The sequence below is a fragment of the Astatotilapia calliptera genome, chromosome 10, assembly GCF_900246225.1.
Source record: "Astatotilapia calliptera chromosome 10, fAstCal1.2, whole genome shotgun sequence".
In the NCBI taxonomy this organism is placed as follows: domain Eukaryota; kingdom Metazoa; phylum Chordata; class Actinopteri; order Cichliformes; family Cichlidae; genus Astatotilapia; species Astatotilapia calliptera.
In genome coordinates this window covers 659,689-675,295 of record NC_039311.1, presented here as the reverse complement: position 1 = coordinate 675,295, position 15,607 = coordinate 659,689, and the positions used below count along the sequence as shown (strand labels likewise).

The 15,607-nt window shown below is 43.1% G+C and overlaps 1 protein-coding gene across 4 annotated transcripts in view; it reads right to left on the bottom strand.

The window, feature by feature from the left end:
• Positions 1-1,594: 1,594 nt before the first annotated feature.
• amot (angiomotin) overlaps positions 1,595-15,607 on the bottom strand; it is a 42,651-nt gene continuing 28,638 nt past the window's right edge. For all 4 annotated transcript variants that reach the window (XM_026182122.1, XM_026182125.1, XM_026182124.1 and 1 more), the window contains exons 9-14: positions 14,440-14,589; positions 11,769-11,965; positions 10,353-10,481; positions 9,105-9,337; positions 8,754-9,008; positions 1,595-5,049 (exon numbers count right to left, since the gene is read on the bottom strand). In XM_026182122.1, coding sequence (XP_026037907.1) covers positions 4,916-5,049; positions 8,754-9,008; positions 9,105-9,337; positions 10,353-10,481; positions 11,769-11,965; positions 14,440-14,589 — 1,098 coding nt within the window. In that variant the 3' untranslated portion in view covers positions 1,595-4,915. The remainder of the gene's footprint in view (positions 5,050-8,753; positions 9,009-9,104; positions 9,338-10,352; positions 10,482-11,768; positions 11,966-14,439; positions 14,590-15,607) is intronic.

The window sequence follows — 15,607 nt, the reverse complement described above, 5'->3', positions numbered from 1 at the left end:
TATTAAGATCTGCTTATTCGGATAAGAAATATCCGGAAAATTGAGCTTGGTTGGAAAAAACATTGTTGCAAATTCAGCCATTAAAATTGCGAGATTGCTGTGATTGGCTGCATTAAGCATAGGTGAGTCTGAAAAATGTTTTTAATGCACAAAATGTTCACACAGATTTTAGGTGTGTCAAGGTGAAGCTCAGGGAGGGGCAGCCATTTGCCTTCATCGCGTGGGAGAAGGAAACAGGACAAAAGACCCACTGTGGAAAATAATAACTAATGATTAAATGTAGAGTGGTGTAGAAATGATCTAGTGTTGAAACTACCTTTGCTTTGCTTTGTAACGTCACCTGAGATGCATTGCCAGTTAATGTGTCATTTTATTAATGTTATATTTTGTTCACATATCAACACAAAGTCATTCACTTTGTACTTTATCAGATTCAGATCCATTAGTGGAAGAAATTTAACGTCAAAAGTTGCAGTTTTACTGTTTTTGTGCTACATTATGCCAAACCAGATAAATAATTTTCAAGTATAAAAGCATTAAAAAGCTTATTCTGAGAGAAACTATGAGTTAATGTGAGGCAACAATAACTGGATTTGATCTTATGTGATTACAGTATTGATGGTGATTACAGTATTGATGGTGCACTGAATAGAAGGTGTTTCCATGTCTAAGGAGCTTGGAAAGAAATGTGTCTGAACTTCTTTAAGCTGCTTGAAGATGTTTCACCTCCGAGAAGCTTCTTCAGTTCTAGGGTCAAAAGGTGGAGGGTCCCAGATTTAGGCTACGTCCACACTAACGCATTTTTGTTTTAAAAAACGCATCGTTTTCTCTCCGTTTCGGCCTCCCGTCCACACTGAGGTGGCCGTTTCGCTGATGGAAAACGCATCGTTTTCAAAACGCTCTCGAAAACTGTGCTTTCGCGTCGCAGCGTGGACAGCGAAAACGCAGACTTTCTAAAACAATGACACGTTAGTCATGTGATGCAGTCATGTGACCAATTAAACTAAGATAGCGGAGGGCGTTACACAGCAGTTGTTTTGTTTGCTCTCAGGTTTGACAGCCCTACTAAAGATTAATATCAGTCTGTGCGTGCTCCAGAGAGCTTTTCCTCAAATTCTTTACCTCTCGCTCGCTTTTGCAACTTTATACTTTTGTGTTACTCGCAGTAACAACTCCACCTCATTGTGAGTCCATTTAAAAACTCGGTGCTTTTCCTTGACATTTTGCCGTGATGTTTCAAAGAGCTGGAAAGTGAATAAGCGGCAGACAGAAATGAGGCAGGCTGAATCTTCTTGCGTTTCACGCATGCGCAGGACTGGAACATAAGCGTTTTCGGCCGTTTCAATGTGGACGCACAACTCTGTGAAAACGATGGACGCGGAGCGTTTTCAGAGGAAGACGCCGTTTTCAAATTTATCCGGGCTAGTGTGGACGTAGCCTTAAGCCCTATGGGAGTGTCCCTCCAAGAGGGACAATGGACCTCCTGATGATCCTCTACCTAATCACAAGGTGTGAAAACGGGTGTGCGTCACAATCAGGATGACCGAGAACCTTCACAGACAAGGTGTGTCCATGTAAAACATCCGAAACAACCTTGAAGCCTCAGCATTAATTTATTTAACAACAGTTAAAGTAATACTCACTTCATAAAAGATAATAAAAAAACATTTGGAGAAGGACCAAGTTTCAAATCCAAAAGTACATAAATCAGTGACTTCATACCAAGATACAATATAGAAGGAGAGAGTTATATTCTGTATATTTTGATTGTACAGCAATAACAAAATTAAGGAGCGCGTAAAAAACGGCCTAAAAAGAACGTCAAGAACTACAATACAAGACATTTTGTTACGTGTGTTCTTTGCCAGGCATTTGTCACATTATGGGAGATTTATAATCACAATGTGCAATAAATGTGACAGCCACTTCAGTCTTTGAAGGTGTTACATGCAGAGATAATCATGAATTAATAAATATGTTAGGGCATGTGCCTGGTACAGACTGCAATCCTTAACAAATTGTACTTTATTTGATGGAAAGTGCAGAGGAACTAATGTAACTTGAGATTACTAACTAAATATGCTGTAGGAGGAAATGCTTTCAAAAGATTTGACTTGTTTAAACAAAAAGCAGCTATGAACACAGTGGAAGCTTTGGAAATACAGGTGGGGCAGGACCGAGGACATCCTCAGATGGGATGACAGACGCACATCCTAAAGACTGAAGAGCACAGATCCCAGCTGCAGGAGCAATGTTAACAGGCATCTCTGCAATAAATGAGCTGTCACTTACTCACAGTTCATTTCTAAAAAATTTTCGATTCGAGTGATTTTTAAGGATCGTTCGAAAATGCTGGTTTTCTTACTCTTCTCTCAAAGTGGAGAACTACTGGTGTTCTGATGAGAACCTTTGGTATTCTCCAGTGTTTTCTGAAATTCCTCGAGAGTCCTGCGACTATAATTGTAAAACCAGAAATTAAACTGGACAACACTGAAATTTGGTAAAATAATAGAACTAAATACTTATTAGGCATCCAGGACTTGAAAGGAGACATTCATAATATCCTGAAGTTCTCAGTGATCCCACCTGAGGGCCCACAGGGTCCTTTGTCATCAAACTTTCAACTGAGCCCACATGAAACATCAATACTTTATAATGCATGCATAATACTATACTAATGGTAGAAACTAATAAACACGTATGCACCAACACTGTGTTGTGTTTTAGCATCATTTCCATAACCTCTTTAACACCCGATGAATAACATGAACCAGTAACAGACCTTTATGAGCCGCCTGACAGATTTACTGCGACAGAGTTCACACCAGACTGAACTCTGTCGCAGTTTAACATCTTTCATTGTTCTACACCAGAAAGCAAAGCAGCTTGATTCATACACGAGTTCACCTCATGACAGGGCGAAACAAAGACGTGCAACTTTACCAAATGTGAAACCAAGAAACGAAGAAAAGAAACTGTGTCATGAGCTAGTTTTGGATGGTCCCAACGTGTAGACGTGGATATTACAGACAGATTACAATTCAGGAATCTCAAACAAGAGGAAATAAGTAAGAGTGGAGAGTAAATATCCTAAAATATTCTGCAATGGTGGGAAAGGTGTTCATTTAACCTGATGATATTAACTATTTGTAGTGAAATGATATTGCCGTCCCACTGAAATGACGTTATTTTGCTTGCCATTCTTTGGTACAGTTTTATTGGATACTGTTAGATGACAGCTTGAATAATAAAACTACTTTTCCATAATTGTGATATTAGCCGTGTGAATCAGCTCAGTTACTTACATTGGTGACATCAGGCTGTAGCAGCACTACAGTAACATGGATACAAATGCGGACAGTCATACTGATGGAGACCAATATGTCTGTGCATTTACTCGAGCAGCAGCACTCCTGCATATACTCATATCTAATGAGGCTGAAGAACTTCACAGAAGATAAATAGTTGGATACTTTTGTCTTAAAATATTATTTTTGCTGAACATAATTATCTGAATCAGATTCTTTATGTGAGGAAAGTTTATTTTCAGAGACTGAGCATGTGCTGCCTGCTGAAGGTTAAAGTTTTATGTCATGTATACAAAGCTTTTTGTTTTACAGGTCGAGTTCAAATCCATTCAGTTACTTTTGTTCAGGATGATGACACGGTGGGTGGAAACTAGCTCGCTAATACAGAGCAACACACTCGTGTGCAAAAACCAGCCTGACAACTTACCAAAGTGATACATAGAGACATTCAGTGCACTGATATTATACAGTGCCTTTTCTGATTCACCCAGTAACACACACATCTATACAGTGCTTTCATCCAACACCTGATGGATGCACTGGGGGCACGTCGGGGGTGAGCTGCTTGCAGAGGAGGAGCCAGGCATCGAGGCACTGACCCTTAGTGAGTCATTTGGAGAAATCTGGTAATAAAAGTGTCAGAAATGTAAAGATTCTCAAGAACTAAACGCTTGTGTCACTCTTTTGAAATGATATGCAACGTACTAAAAGAAAGCTCCACATGTTCTTACAACACAGACCGTAACATGGTGAAGGAAATTCCTCCACAGAGGGAGGTCGTGAAAGCTTAACTAAGCTGTCCCACCCTTACTGCTGAGGTCAAAGGCAGACAGGTGTGCGTGTGAAACCCTGACTCGAAACAGTGATGTGCACGGCATGGACGCAATCCAGGGTTCGCCTGTTTGGATGAAGCACAGGGGCACCGTGTGGGCCAGTTTCAGAGTGAAGGGTGTTTGCTGACCTGCTCATGTCGGTAGTTTAAAGAAGAAAACTCACTATTACACACATAAATGTTATATAGATGGTGCATTAGTGGCTGCAAGAGGGAAAAAAGTTACACGTTAAGCTTGGCAATGTGCTGAAATACTACTGGTGCCATACACAGTGACGTATTGACCTATTAACAGTAACACTGAACCCCCAGGGCAGAGTGACAACAAGTGAAATATTTACCTTAGAGGTGCAGCTATAAACACAGTTATGTACAGTCAGGAACAACATGTGTCATTCACGTGCATGGACACAACATGACAAGGATTTATGCTTACTTAGTCCATAAAGCTATTTAACTTCCATGCAACGCCATCACTGTGAACACAGGAGCACGAATGGCACGGACAAAAGGAATCACATGATCACTGACATTCTTAAATTCCAGTCACCACTTAATTTAAACTCACATTCAAGAAAAAGCGCTTGGGGGTGCTGCAACGGGCTGATTTCCTTTAAAGATATCGATGAACACTGATTCAGCGAAGGACTGGAGCTGATGTAAAAGTGTCTGAATGAACATGCCTGTAAACACAAAGGTATGAAAACGAGAGCTGCAGGTCGTCTGCGCTGACGGAGCTCCCACACAGCTGTGCGTTTCTCAGGAGATGAAGTGGTCAGATGAGGATCTCCACCATATCTGTGTCTGCTTCTTGTTGGCTCGACTGTGCTGGAGGAGCTGACTGATGCTGTGGGTGGGCCTGGATGGGAAGTCTGCGCTCCAGCGTGCTGGTGTGAAACGCCTGAGCATCTACACAAATGTGACAGTGAAAGACTGATGAGAACATTTCTCCTCTGATCCTGTCTGCTGTGTACACCTCGAATCTTATAGATCCTTCACATGTTGACATTACATCACGTTACACAATATCACAACAAAACGTTACATTAACTGTGATAATGTTGCCAGGAGTGTGTGTTGCATACATACATACTTTTAAATGATTTCTAAACCGTGAGCCACTACCGGTATTTTTACCTTCATAAAGCACCTCGTAACAGGTTGTTGTATACTCTCAAAGAGATTACTTGCTTCATGTTCACACAATACAACATGATGCCAAAGTGGAAAAAACGCTTGCTTGGAATTAGTTAAAAATAAAGCCCCAAATATAACAGAAGTATTCACGCTCTTTGCTCAGTACTGTGCGCTACAGCCTCCAGTCTTTATGATTCTAAGCTTGGCAAATCTATTGTTGGGCACTAGGGCTGCCACAAACGATTATTTTGATAGTCGACTAGTCACCGATTATTTTTGCGATTAGTCGACTAATCAGATCATCATCCATTGGACGTAAAACTACAGCTTATTGCACCAGCAGCATCTGCTCTTATATAACTATCATTAGCTTACAGCTTTAAGTGTTTAAGGTGTGCTAACTAACAATAAAGACAAGATGAGAGTTTATTAAATTTTATTGAAATTCGCAGATTGTTTCGGTGAAGTTTAATAAACTCCTTGCTATCTAAAATATAACAGGACACCGGAGTAAATTCTGGAGCATCTCACACTTCTGATGATCAGCTGTCTGCTTGATGTTTATTCAGCTGTGTAAAAACTATAACTTTAATCTCAGCCAAACCGATTTACTCAGGAACAAATAAAATACTAAAAAAAAAAAAGCCAAACAATAACATTTTTAAGTTATCTAAGTGACTCATATATCATGTTTAACCTGAGTAGCGAAAGACGGCGGTGGGTTTGAAAACGATTTGCCGGGAGTCCGGTGTTCTCACGGCTCTAGTTAGCCTAGCCCCCGGCTAGCTATCGAGCTAGTGGGTAACAGACGTCTCCGAAAACGTCGGAGCGCTTTTGAAAATATGCGGTGTCCTGATAAACTGAGCAGATATTTGAGGTTTACACAGCTACATTCTCCATGAAAATATGTTAAACGTTTATTTTGTGACCCAGAAAGAATAATAAGAGTAATATTAAAACTAACTAGCTACCGCCATTGTTGGAAACTGCGCTGGGCTGCGCTATGAATTCTGGGACACAGCTTCTTCTTCTTCTTCGGGGTTTAACGGCAGCTGGCATCCTTGTACATGCAGTGCTGCCATCTTCTGTTTCAGTCCGTTATTACACTCTTAAATCCTGCTACTTATTCCTGCGTCTTTTGGGATCTTACAAAGCTTCAAACGACGCGTCGACTATTAAATCAGTCGTCGACTAATCGTAGCAGCCCTATTGGGCACTTTCCCCCCATTTTTCTTTGCAGAACCTTTATCAGGCTCAGTTCTGGGCTCTGGCTGGCCCACCTAAGGACATTCACTGAACAGCCCAGTGCTGCAGCTGAGAAATATCCCCACAGAACCACGCTTCATTGTAGGGATTTTATTGGCCAAGTGATGAACGGTGCGATTAGCTCTGCGATTTGACAAAATATATGCAAGGTAAAGACCCTACAATATTACAAAGAAAACAATCAAGTAACCCCCTCCGAGCAAGTGCTTTGGTGACAGTGAGAAGGGTGAGTGGACAAAGTGACCTGGTCCAGCCCTAACTATATGCTTTAGCAAAAAGGGAAGTTTTAAGCCTAATCTTAAAAGTAGAGATAGTGTCTGTCTCCAAAATCTAAACTATGTATCAGATGACGTCTGTTGGTTCATATGTTTGCTCTACTGTTTATTTTGTTTACTACAATAGCCCCGTTTCCATTAGTATGACTTGGATCGACTTGCCACAGTTTTCCTTTAGGTGATACCTGGTACCAGGTACTAAAAAAAGTGATCCGAGCAGGTACTAAAATGTGATGTCATCAGACTGCATGCCACTGATTGGCTGGTTAGTGGCATCACTCCATGAGTCATGAGAGTGTCTCGTTCATGAAAATCTAAACTTTTATTAGATGGGTAAAGAATTGTGCTTCTCGTGGTCTGAGAATCCTTTAGGTGCTTTCTGGGAAACTCCAGGTGAGCCGTCACCTTCTACTGAGGAGTGGGCTCAGTCTGATGACTCTACCATACAGGCCTGATTGGTGCTGCAGAAATGGTTGGACTTCTGGAAGGTTCTCTGTCCACAGAGCAACACTGGAGCTCTGTCAGAGTGACCATCAGGTTCTTGGACACCTCCAGCTCCAGGTAGAGTCCTGGTGGCTCCAAATGTCTCCCATCTATGGATAATGGAGTCCACTGTACTCATTGGGACCTTCAATGCTGCAGAATCTCTTCGTACCCTTCTGCAGACCTGTGCCTCGATACAATCCTGTCACTGAGGTCTACAGACAATTCTTTGGACTTCATGGCTTGGTTGGTGCTCTGACACCTGTCCATGGTTTGGACCTTACAGAGACAGGTGTGTACTTTCCAGATCAAGTCCAGTAAACTGAATTTACCACAGGTGGACTCCAGTCAAGTTGTAGACACATCTGACAGATGAACAGTGGAAACAGGAAGCACCTTAGCTCAGATCTGAATGTCACGACAAAGGCTGTGAGTGCATTTCTTTGGCCTGCAGGAGAAACCTGAAGAGAACCCATGAAGCCTCACAGAGAACATGCAAGCTTCACACAGAACGGCCCAGCCGACTGGTGGATACAAATCCAGGTCACCCTTGTCTTGAGGCGATGGTGCTAACTCTGCGTCACTGTGTTGTAGAAGAACAAGCAATATTTGCTCCTCAGCCCTTCTGAGATTATGATTTTTGTCAATTTTATAGTGCACTACGTAAAAACAATTAAAGGAACACTGACCAGAGTACAGCAACTGGTCAGATAAACTTCTGTGACGTTGATCTGGTCAGTGGTTGTAAATCAGGGTCAGCTGCTTTGGTGTCAATGAAATTAACAACAGGTGCACACGTAGAAGGACAGGGATGGTTTTCCCTCCTCGTATTTATGCTGGTGCAGCAGGTTCTGGGTTCCTCCTGGTGCACAACAATCTCCAGCCTCAAGTGACAGTGTCATCACTTGAGGCTGGAGATTTCTTAATCCTCCAAATTGATGACCAATGACTGACTCACCTTACCTAAATCCAATAGAGATCTATATCTGTATCTATATGGATGTATTTTTGGCCTTTATTGAATGGGACAGTGAAGAATCGACAGGGAGGGAGAGAGCAAAGGGCAAAGGGCCGTCTGATGTGTTAATGTTTTTTTAATATGGAAGAATGAGACGTCTCAGAGGTCCAGTTGACCCTGAACCACAGGGGTGGCTTTGCAAAGCCAGCGAGCTCGTCCAGGCTGCATGTGGCGTTATCCTTGGACAGTCTTAGGTAATGTGTGGCAGATCTAAAGCATTTACAGGTATAGAATAAAGCACTGTAAGCATGTGACTGTAAATGGGTGAGTGTGGCTTGTAGTAGAAAAAGCTCTTACATGCTCACTACGAGTAGAAACGCACTATGAAATACTCGTGTCTTTACTTTCCAGTGCACAAAAAGGAAGCATGTGGACTGACTTCTGTTGTGAAGGTAAAATATAGCTGGCTGTGAGTCTGTCACAAAGAGGCTGACCTGCTATGCGGTCAGGGATGTAGACGGGACTGGGACTGGACAGGCGAGCTGGCAGCGTCATGCTCTGCAGAGCCGGAGTGCTGGGCTTGCTGGTGTCCTGACTGTGGCCCTTGTCGGTCTGCGTGTAACTGTCTCTGCTGCCTGTCTTTGAGTGTCCTGCAGTCATCGGTGTAGAAGGAAGGACCGGGGAGGGAGACGACGACATCGACTCAGTCCTGAGAGACTCCATGCGAAACTCGGGACCGAGCAGAACCCCTGGAGGAACATGAGAACAAGTGCTCCTCAGAATGAAGTCATGTACATGAAATAGTCACATGGGCTAAAACCTCTGCACCGACTGCTGCTTCTTACCCAGACTGCCCTTCCAACTCGTGTCCTTACGTTCTTCAGTGATTGGAGAGCTACTCAGTCCCAAGTTGTGAGAGAGCAATCCAGAACCACCCGTGTTGGAGATGGACATCAAGGACTTGGAGGGCCTCATGGCAGATGGTGCATCAGACTTAACAGGCTCCTTCCTAGAGCGCTGGTGAAGCACCTTAATCATGGCGTCCTTCTCAATGATCTGGGCGTGCAGATTCTTTATCCTGGATCAGAGCAGACGCAGCCACAGTTAATGTCTGGCTGTGACTGAAACTAAATCATGGATTGATTTTTAAAATAAGAAATCATTTATCATAAAATTACACTAAAAACAACTTAGCTCGATAGAATAAACACAATATGTACTTGAATTTATATAACGCTTCTCTAGTCTTACTGACCATTAACCCCCTGAGACCCAAACTCTTTCATGCATTTTTAATTTCTCTTTGCTATTTGGGCTGATTGGGGCCTGACGAATGTAAAACAAAGAATTATCTTTTTAACCGATTTTTGTTTCTTAGAAAAATTAGTTCCACCTATGAGGACATTTGATTGCTGTAGCTCAGGAGGCAGAGCAGGTCACCTACTGATCGGTGGTTCGATCCCTGGCTCCTCCAGTCTGCATGCCAAGTATCCCTGGGCAAGATACCAACCCCAAGCTGCTCTCTGATGCGTCCATCGGAGTGTGAATGTCGTTAGAAAAGCACTCAGTTTAGAGTCAGTGCTTGTGAGTATGGGTGTGATTGGGTGAATGTGGCGTGTTGTATAGAGCGCTGCGAGTACTCCGGGAGAGTAGAAAAGCGCTGCATGAGAATCAGTCCATTTACATTTGTTTTACACAGCAGTGGCAGGATAACGTCCTCGTAAGTGGATCTCAGGCCCTTGTAGAGCAAAATTTAGTATTGTGGTCTAGACAACCCAAACTGTGAAGTCCACATGTGGACGCAGGTCCAAGAGGGTAAAAGACACAAACCGCTGAGAAAGTTAACAAACAGCAGAATAAAGAATGAGCTTGATTACATACAAGATACAAAAACAAGTGCAGCCTGAATATAATACGATGGCTTCAATCTACGATGAAAGCAGGTACCGTGGTATGAAGTGGTAACACTTTTCTATACCCGAATGCTTTCACACCACAAACACAGCTCTGCACAGAAGCAGCCCATGACGCTCTCTCCATCTGTTTGCACACCCTGACATAATCAAACAGCCCTTTGCAGAGGAGCAGTTTACCTGCTTTCCATGTCCAGACAGCGCCGATTGGCCATCAGAATCTCCTCCTCTTCCTTCTGGATTCGAGCCTCCACTGATGTGTCGTAGCTGCTGCTAGGAGAGTGGCTGATCATCGTAGCAGACGTATCCCTGCACAAACAAGGACAGGAGTGGCTCACACCCATCCTGGGGTTTCTCTTAAACAGACTGTTGGTCCTTATTGTTCCGAGGATGACGACTGGATGATCGCATCAGGAAAACAATGACAGCCACCTCTCAGGTGAGCAGCAACCTTCTTTGGATAGGAGCTCCAGAACAGGTGTAGAGCTACAGTTTTAGGATGGGCCCTTGTTGGTAATGATGCACACTTTCTCTGTGCAATGGCTTTGGCCATATTGTACCTTCCTCCAACAGGTGCGTAATAGCATGAACTACAGCAGTGATTACACTTCTGACATTTTTAACATCTCAGGCAGATCATATTTAAACATTAAATATTTACTGTTATGTATTTGCTCTGGTTTAACAGCTGCCACAAAGCTACGAAACCAGAGTTTGTTGTTAAAAATGAACCAAAAAGTGAACTAGCAGCTTAAAGTGTGTAACTGCCCCATCAAGCCTGAGGCTCTTATTTCTCTGACAAGAAAACCTCATTTCTGCTGTTCGATACCAAAGAAATTTAAACTTTTACAAATTCTGCCAAAAGCTAAACGTGACTCTGCTCTGCTTCACTTCTGCAGCATCAGGTAATGTTCACGAGTCATGGTTTTCTTCAGTTTGTGATCTACTGCAGAGTATTTATTTATTTTATTTATACATAGATATAAAATATGGATATGTAGTGATAAATGATCATAATTATAGTATTTCTGACTGAGTCAAAATCGAATCAGATCAGACCTTGTGAATCAGAGTTGAATCGGTTATAGAAATCACTGATTCCCAGTCACAGCTGATGTTTGGTGGCCACAGACTGAAGGGGCAGCACAGCTGCTGCGCCTCTTGCCCAGAGAAGCTCAGATGGCTGTGAGTTTTGCGGGGCAGCTTTCCTATGGTCCCAGAAAATTGAGAGAAATGTTTTGTCCAAGTGACGTCTTCAGTCTCCGCTAAATGCAGATTTCCCAACCTTATAGTACAGAAACTGACCTCACAGCCCACTGTTCATTCAGTCAGCTGGTTTCAGTCTTTGTGCAAATGTCCTGTTTGTAAGGTGGAAACCTGCAGTCAGCTGAGACTGAAGACGTCACCTGGATGAGCGAGGAAACGTTTCTCCCACTGAAAACGTCCAGATGAACAGAATCAGCCTTTTGGGATTTGCTTACCTGGATGACTGAGCACGCACCACGACACATCTCGTGTTTCAAGATCCTAACAACTAAGACAAGCAATAATGTTGCTGAGAGACCGTATGAAACTACGAAAACCTGAAACATGTACCTCTGAGTAGCAACAGACGCTGCAGCATCCAGGGCGAACTGCCTCATTACACTTTCCTCTAAATACTTCTGCTCCCACTTGGTCATGTCAGCCTCCAGAGCCAGGATCCGTTCCTCCTTCTCCCTCAGGTGTTCCATCAGAGCTGTGGTGTTGTATTCTGACGAGATCACACCGCTGGTTTGAGCACCACCTTGACGCTGGAAGAGATGTATTTGTTTTATTTACACACACACACACACACACTCTCTCTCTCTGCCGGTCAAAGGTTTTAGAAAACCCCAATATTTCCAGTTTTTCATTGAAAATTACACAGTTTAATGTTCCATTGCACTCTGAAATGAAAGCATGGTACAATTCAATTCAATTTTATTTATATAGCGCCATATCACAACAAAAGTCGCCTCAAGACGCTTCATAGATACAGAGAAAAACCCAACAAATAAGCAACTGGAGTGAAAAAATAAATCATGGAATCAGTTTATAGACCAGAGTGTATTTTAAACTTTGACTCATCAGAGTCGCCTCCTTTGGCAGATATAACAGCTGAACACAGCCGTGGCTTCTGTCTGCAACAGAAATCAAATGTTCTCCCATGTCTGCTGCAGACGTTCCATAAACGTGGACCTTGTAGCTGCTTTGCTTTCACTCTTCTGTCCAGTTCATCCCAAACCAGCTCGATGGGGTTTGAGTCTGGAGACTGTGCTGGACACTCCGTGTTTCCAAGCTTGGCACAGTTGGACTGTTTGGGTGATTATCCTGCTGTAGGATGAACCTCTGACTGAGCAGAGGCTCCTGCATGGAGCTGCAGAGGCTCCTGCATGGAGCTGCAGAGGCTCCTGCATGGAGCTGCAGAGGCTCCTGCATGGAGCTGCAGAGGCTCCTGCATGGAGCTGCAGAGGCTCCTGCATGGAGCTGCAGAGTGCTGTGGAGCTGTTCTGGTTCAGGGAGCCTCTCACTCTGTACGAGTCACAGACCCTGGATCAGCAAACAGCCCCAGACCGTCACACTTCCTCCTCCATGTTTGACAGTCGATGCCACACACTGTGGATCCATCCTTCCACCTACTCCACAGCAAAGATCCTGCATGATGAACCGAAGATTTCAAATGTTGATCCATCAGTCCATGAAACCTTCTTCCAGTCTTCAGCAGTCCAATGTTTCATGGCCCAGACGAGCCTCTGTCTTATTCTGACGTCTGGCTTTCTTGCTGCAGCTCGTCCTCTTAAACTTGCAGCTCGAAGTTTCTCCTCACAGCTGAAACTGAGACTTTCTCACTACGACCACTATGAAGCTGCTTGAAGCTGATGTCCTGTGAGCCGCCATCACACAGCTGTTAACTCCCAGGAACGTGTGTCTGAGTCAGTCGTGTCGTTGGGTCTGCAGACCTCTTCCTGTCACAGTTTGAAGGAAGCTGGACTCACTGACGCCTTGACTTTCTTTGCAGTTTCTCTGTAGGACAGACCTACATTTATAAGTGTTACGATGGTCTGTCTTCTACTGTTAATCGCCTTTTTGGAACAGCTGTAGGACTTAGCAGCACCAGCTTTCACGGCTGGATCAACCTCCACTGTTGCAGAGCAGCTTTAAATTGTTAACCTGTTTTTGTTCCCTGAAAAAGGCCATTTTCTGAAATGTGCATTATTTTTCAGTTTTGGGTAACCTTACCTTTTTTTAAACCTCTGGGAGGTCCCCACTTACCTTTTTACCATTTCGAGCTGTTCATTGGATTTGAACAACTTGAACAGAAATAAATAACTGGAAAAATTGGGTTGTTCTAAATCTTTTGACTGTGGGCGGTTTATCCTTCAAGCTCGGGTCCTCTACCAGAGGCCTGGGAGCTTGAGGGTCCTGCGCAGTATCTTAGCTGTTCCCAGGACTGCGCTCTTCTGGACAGAGATCTCCGATGTTGTTCCCGGGATCTGCTGGAGCCACTCGCCTAGCTTGGGAGTCACCGCACCTAGTGCTCCGATTACCACGGGGACCACCGTTACCTTCACCCTCCACATCCTCTCGAGCTCTTCTCTGAGCCCTTGGTATTTCTCCAGCTTCTCGTGTTCCTTCTTCCTGATATTGCTGTCATTCGGAACCGCTACATCGATCACTACGGCCGTCTTCTTCTGTTTGTCTACCACCACTATGTCCGGTTGGTTAGCCAACCAAGATCCTGTGGGTTGGAAGTCCAATCTCGCTCATACTGTATGTGAGGTATGTGTAGATTTAGTATTTAACAGACTTGCTGAAATATATATATATATATATATATATATATATATATATATATATATATATATATATATATATATATATATATATATATATATATATATCCTGCACAAAAGCCACCATTGCTCATGACAGCTTCAAGATGTCTCGAGCAAACTTTAAATGCGCTTGTGTGGTATGGGTTACATTTTATTTTAGAAAACTGTACCTGCTGATTCCAGGACCACTTGTAGCTCTTCACAAGCGGTCCTCGGCTCTCGACTAAATATTTTCACTCTTCTTAAGTATTTGTTCTGTATTACAGCGGATAACCAAATAGCATAGTTCACCATTAAACAATTGCTCAATAAGATCTTCATCTTCCAGTCATAAAGGCCATAATAAAGTGGTGACAAATTACCAAGAACTCAGCAGGTGGGATGGTGAGTCAGCACATGTGCTGTGTTACCTGTTGCATACGGAGTGACTCCAGCTCTCTCTCCAGTCTTGTACGAAGTCGGTGTTCAAGCTGTTCTCGCTTCTCACAGGCTGCCTGGAGCTGAGCCAGAGCCTGCTGCATCCTCTCCACCTTCTCCACGTAAACCTGCTTTTTCTTCAGCTGTGCACACACACGCACACACATTATGTTCCACCACTATTACAACCCTGTAATATTTTAGATTCTCATTCCCTGCATCATTATGCTCACTGCACATTCTGGTCCTCTCAGTGATTTACATGAAACAATTATTCCAATCATATGACATCACTGAATCTCCAAACAAATGTAAATCTGATCGATACACAGCCCATAGCAACAGCAGCTCCTGATCCATCACAGTTTACAGGTTTGTTTGTTGTGTGTGAAGCACAGAAACACAGTGATACGTGTTCTTGCTGCTGGTTGGCTGTAGTGCACAAACCAATGAGAACTAAAATCCAGTGAGGAAGTCACACTGTGGACATCATCATCATCATCATCAGTATCCAATGTCATAAAAAGCAGAAAAATAGGTGAATGCATGAGCATGTCATAGCAGTGGCTGTGACACTCGTGCTCATGTTAGTATAATGCTAACATGAGTGCAGCTGGCCCCCCTGGAAGCCCACAGTAATAAATTTAAAATTATGAGTTTGCTAAGTTACATATTTATAGAAATGTATTTATTAGGGGTGCAACGATACACAAAATTCACGGTTCGGTTCGGTTCGATACTTTGGTGTCACGGTGTTCATGCCCTTTTTAATTTGTCATTTATTAAAATTATAAATATATATTTTAACTCAAAAGTACAGTTTTTAAATTTAACCCTAACCCTTGTGCGTGTTTTTTATTTTGACAGCGAATGCGCACCTGCGGACCACTTATGTGCAGCCCTGGTTATTTAGCTCGTCATATTGCAGCCACAGAAATTCTTTTGTCCATGAAACCATAAAGCTGCACTTTCTTTTTGCCTTATAGTCTGATTTGTCATAACTTCTCCGTTTTGTGGTAAGCTTTTCTTTGGCTGTCACTTCTTCACCCTGACCTGTCTTATTTGGCTCAGCAGAACTGAAATGCTTTTACACACGCACTCACATAAGCTCAGCGATTCTCTGCGCGATCAACCTCTCACATGTTTAAGCTGCGGGAGATT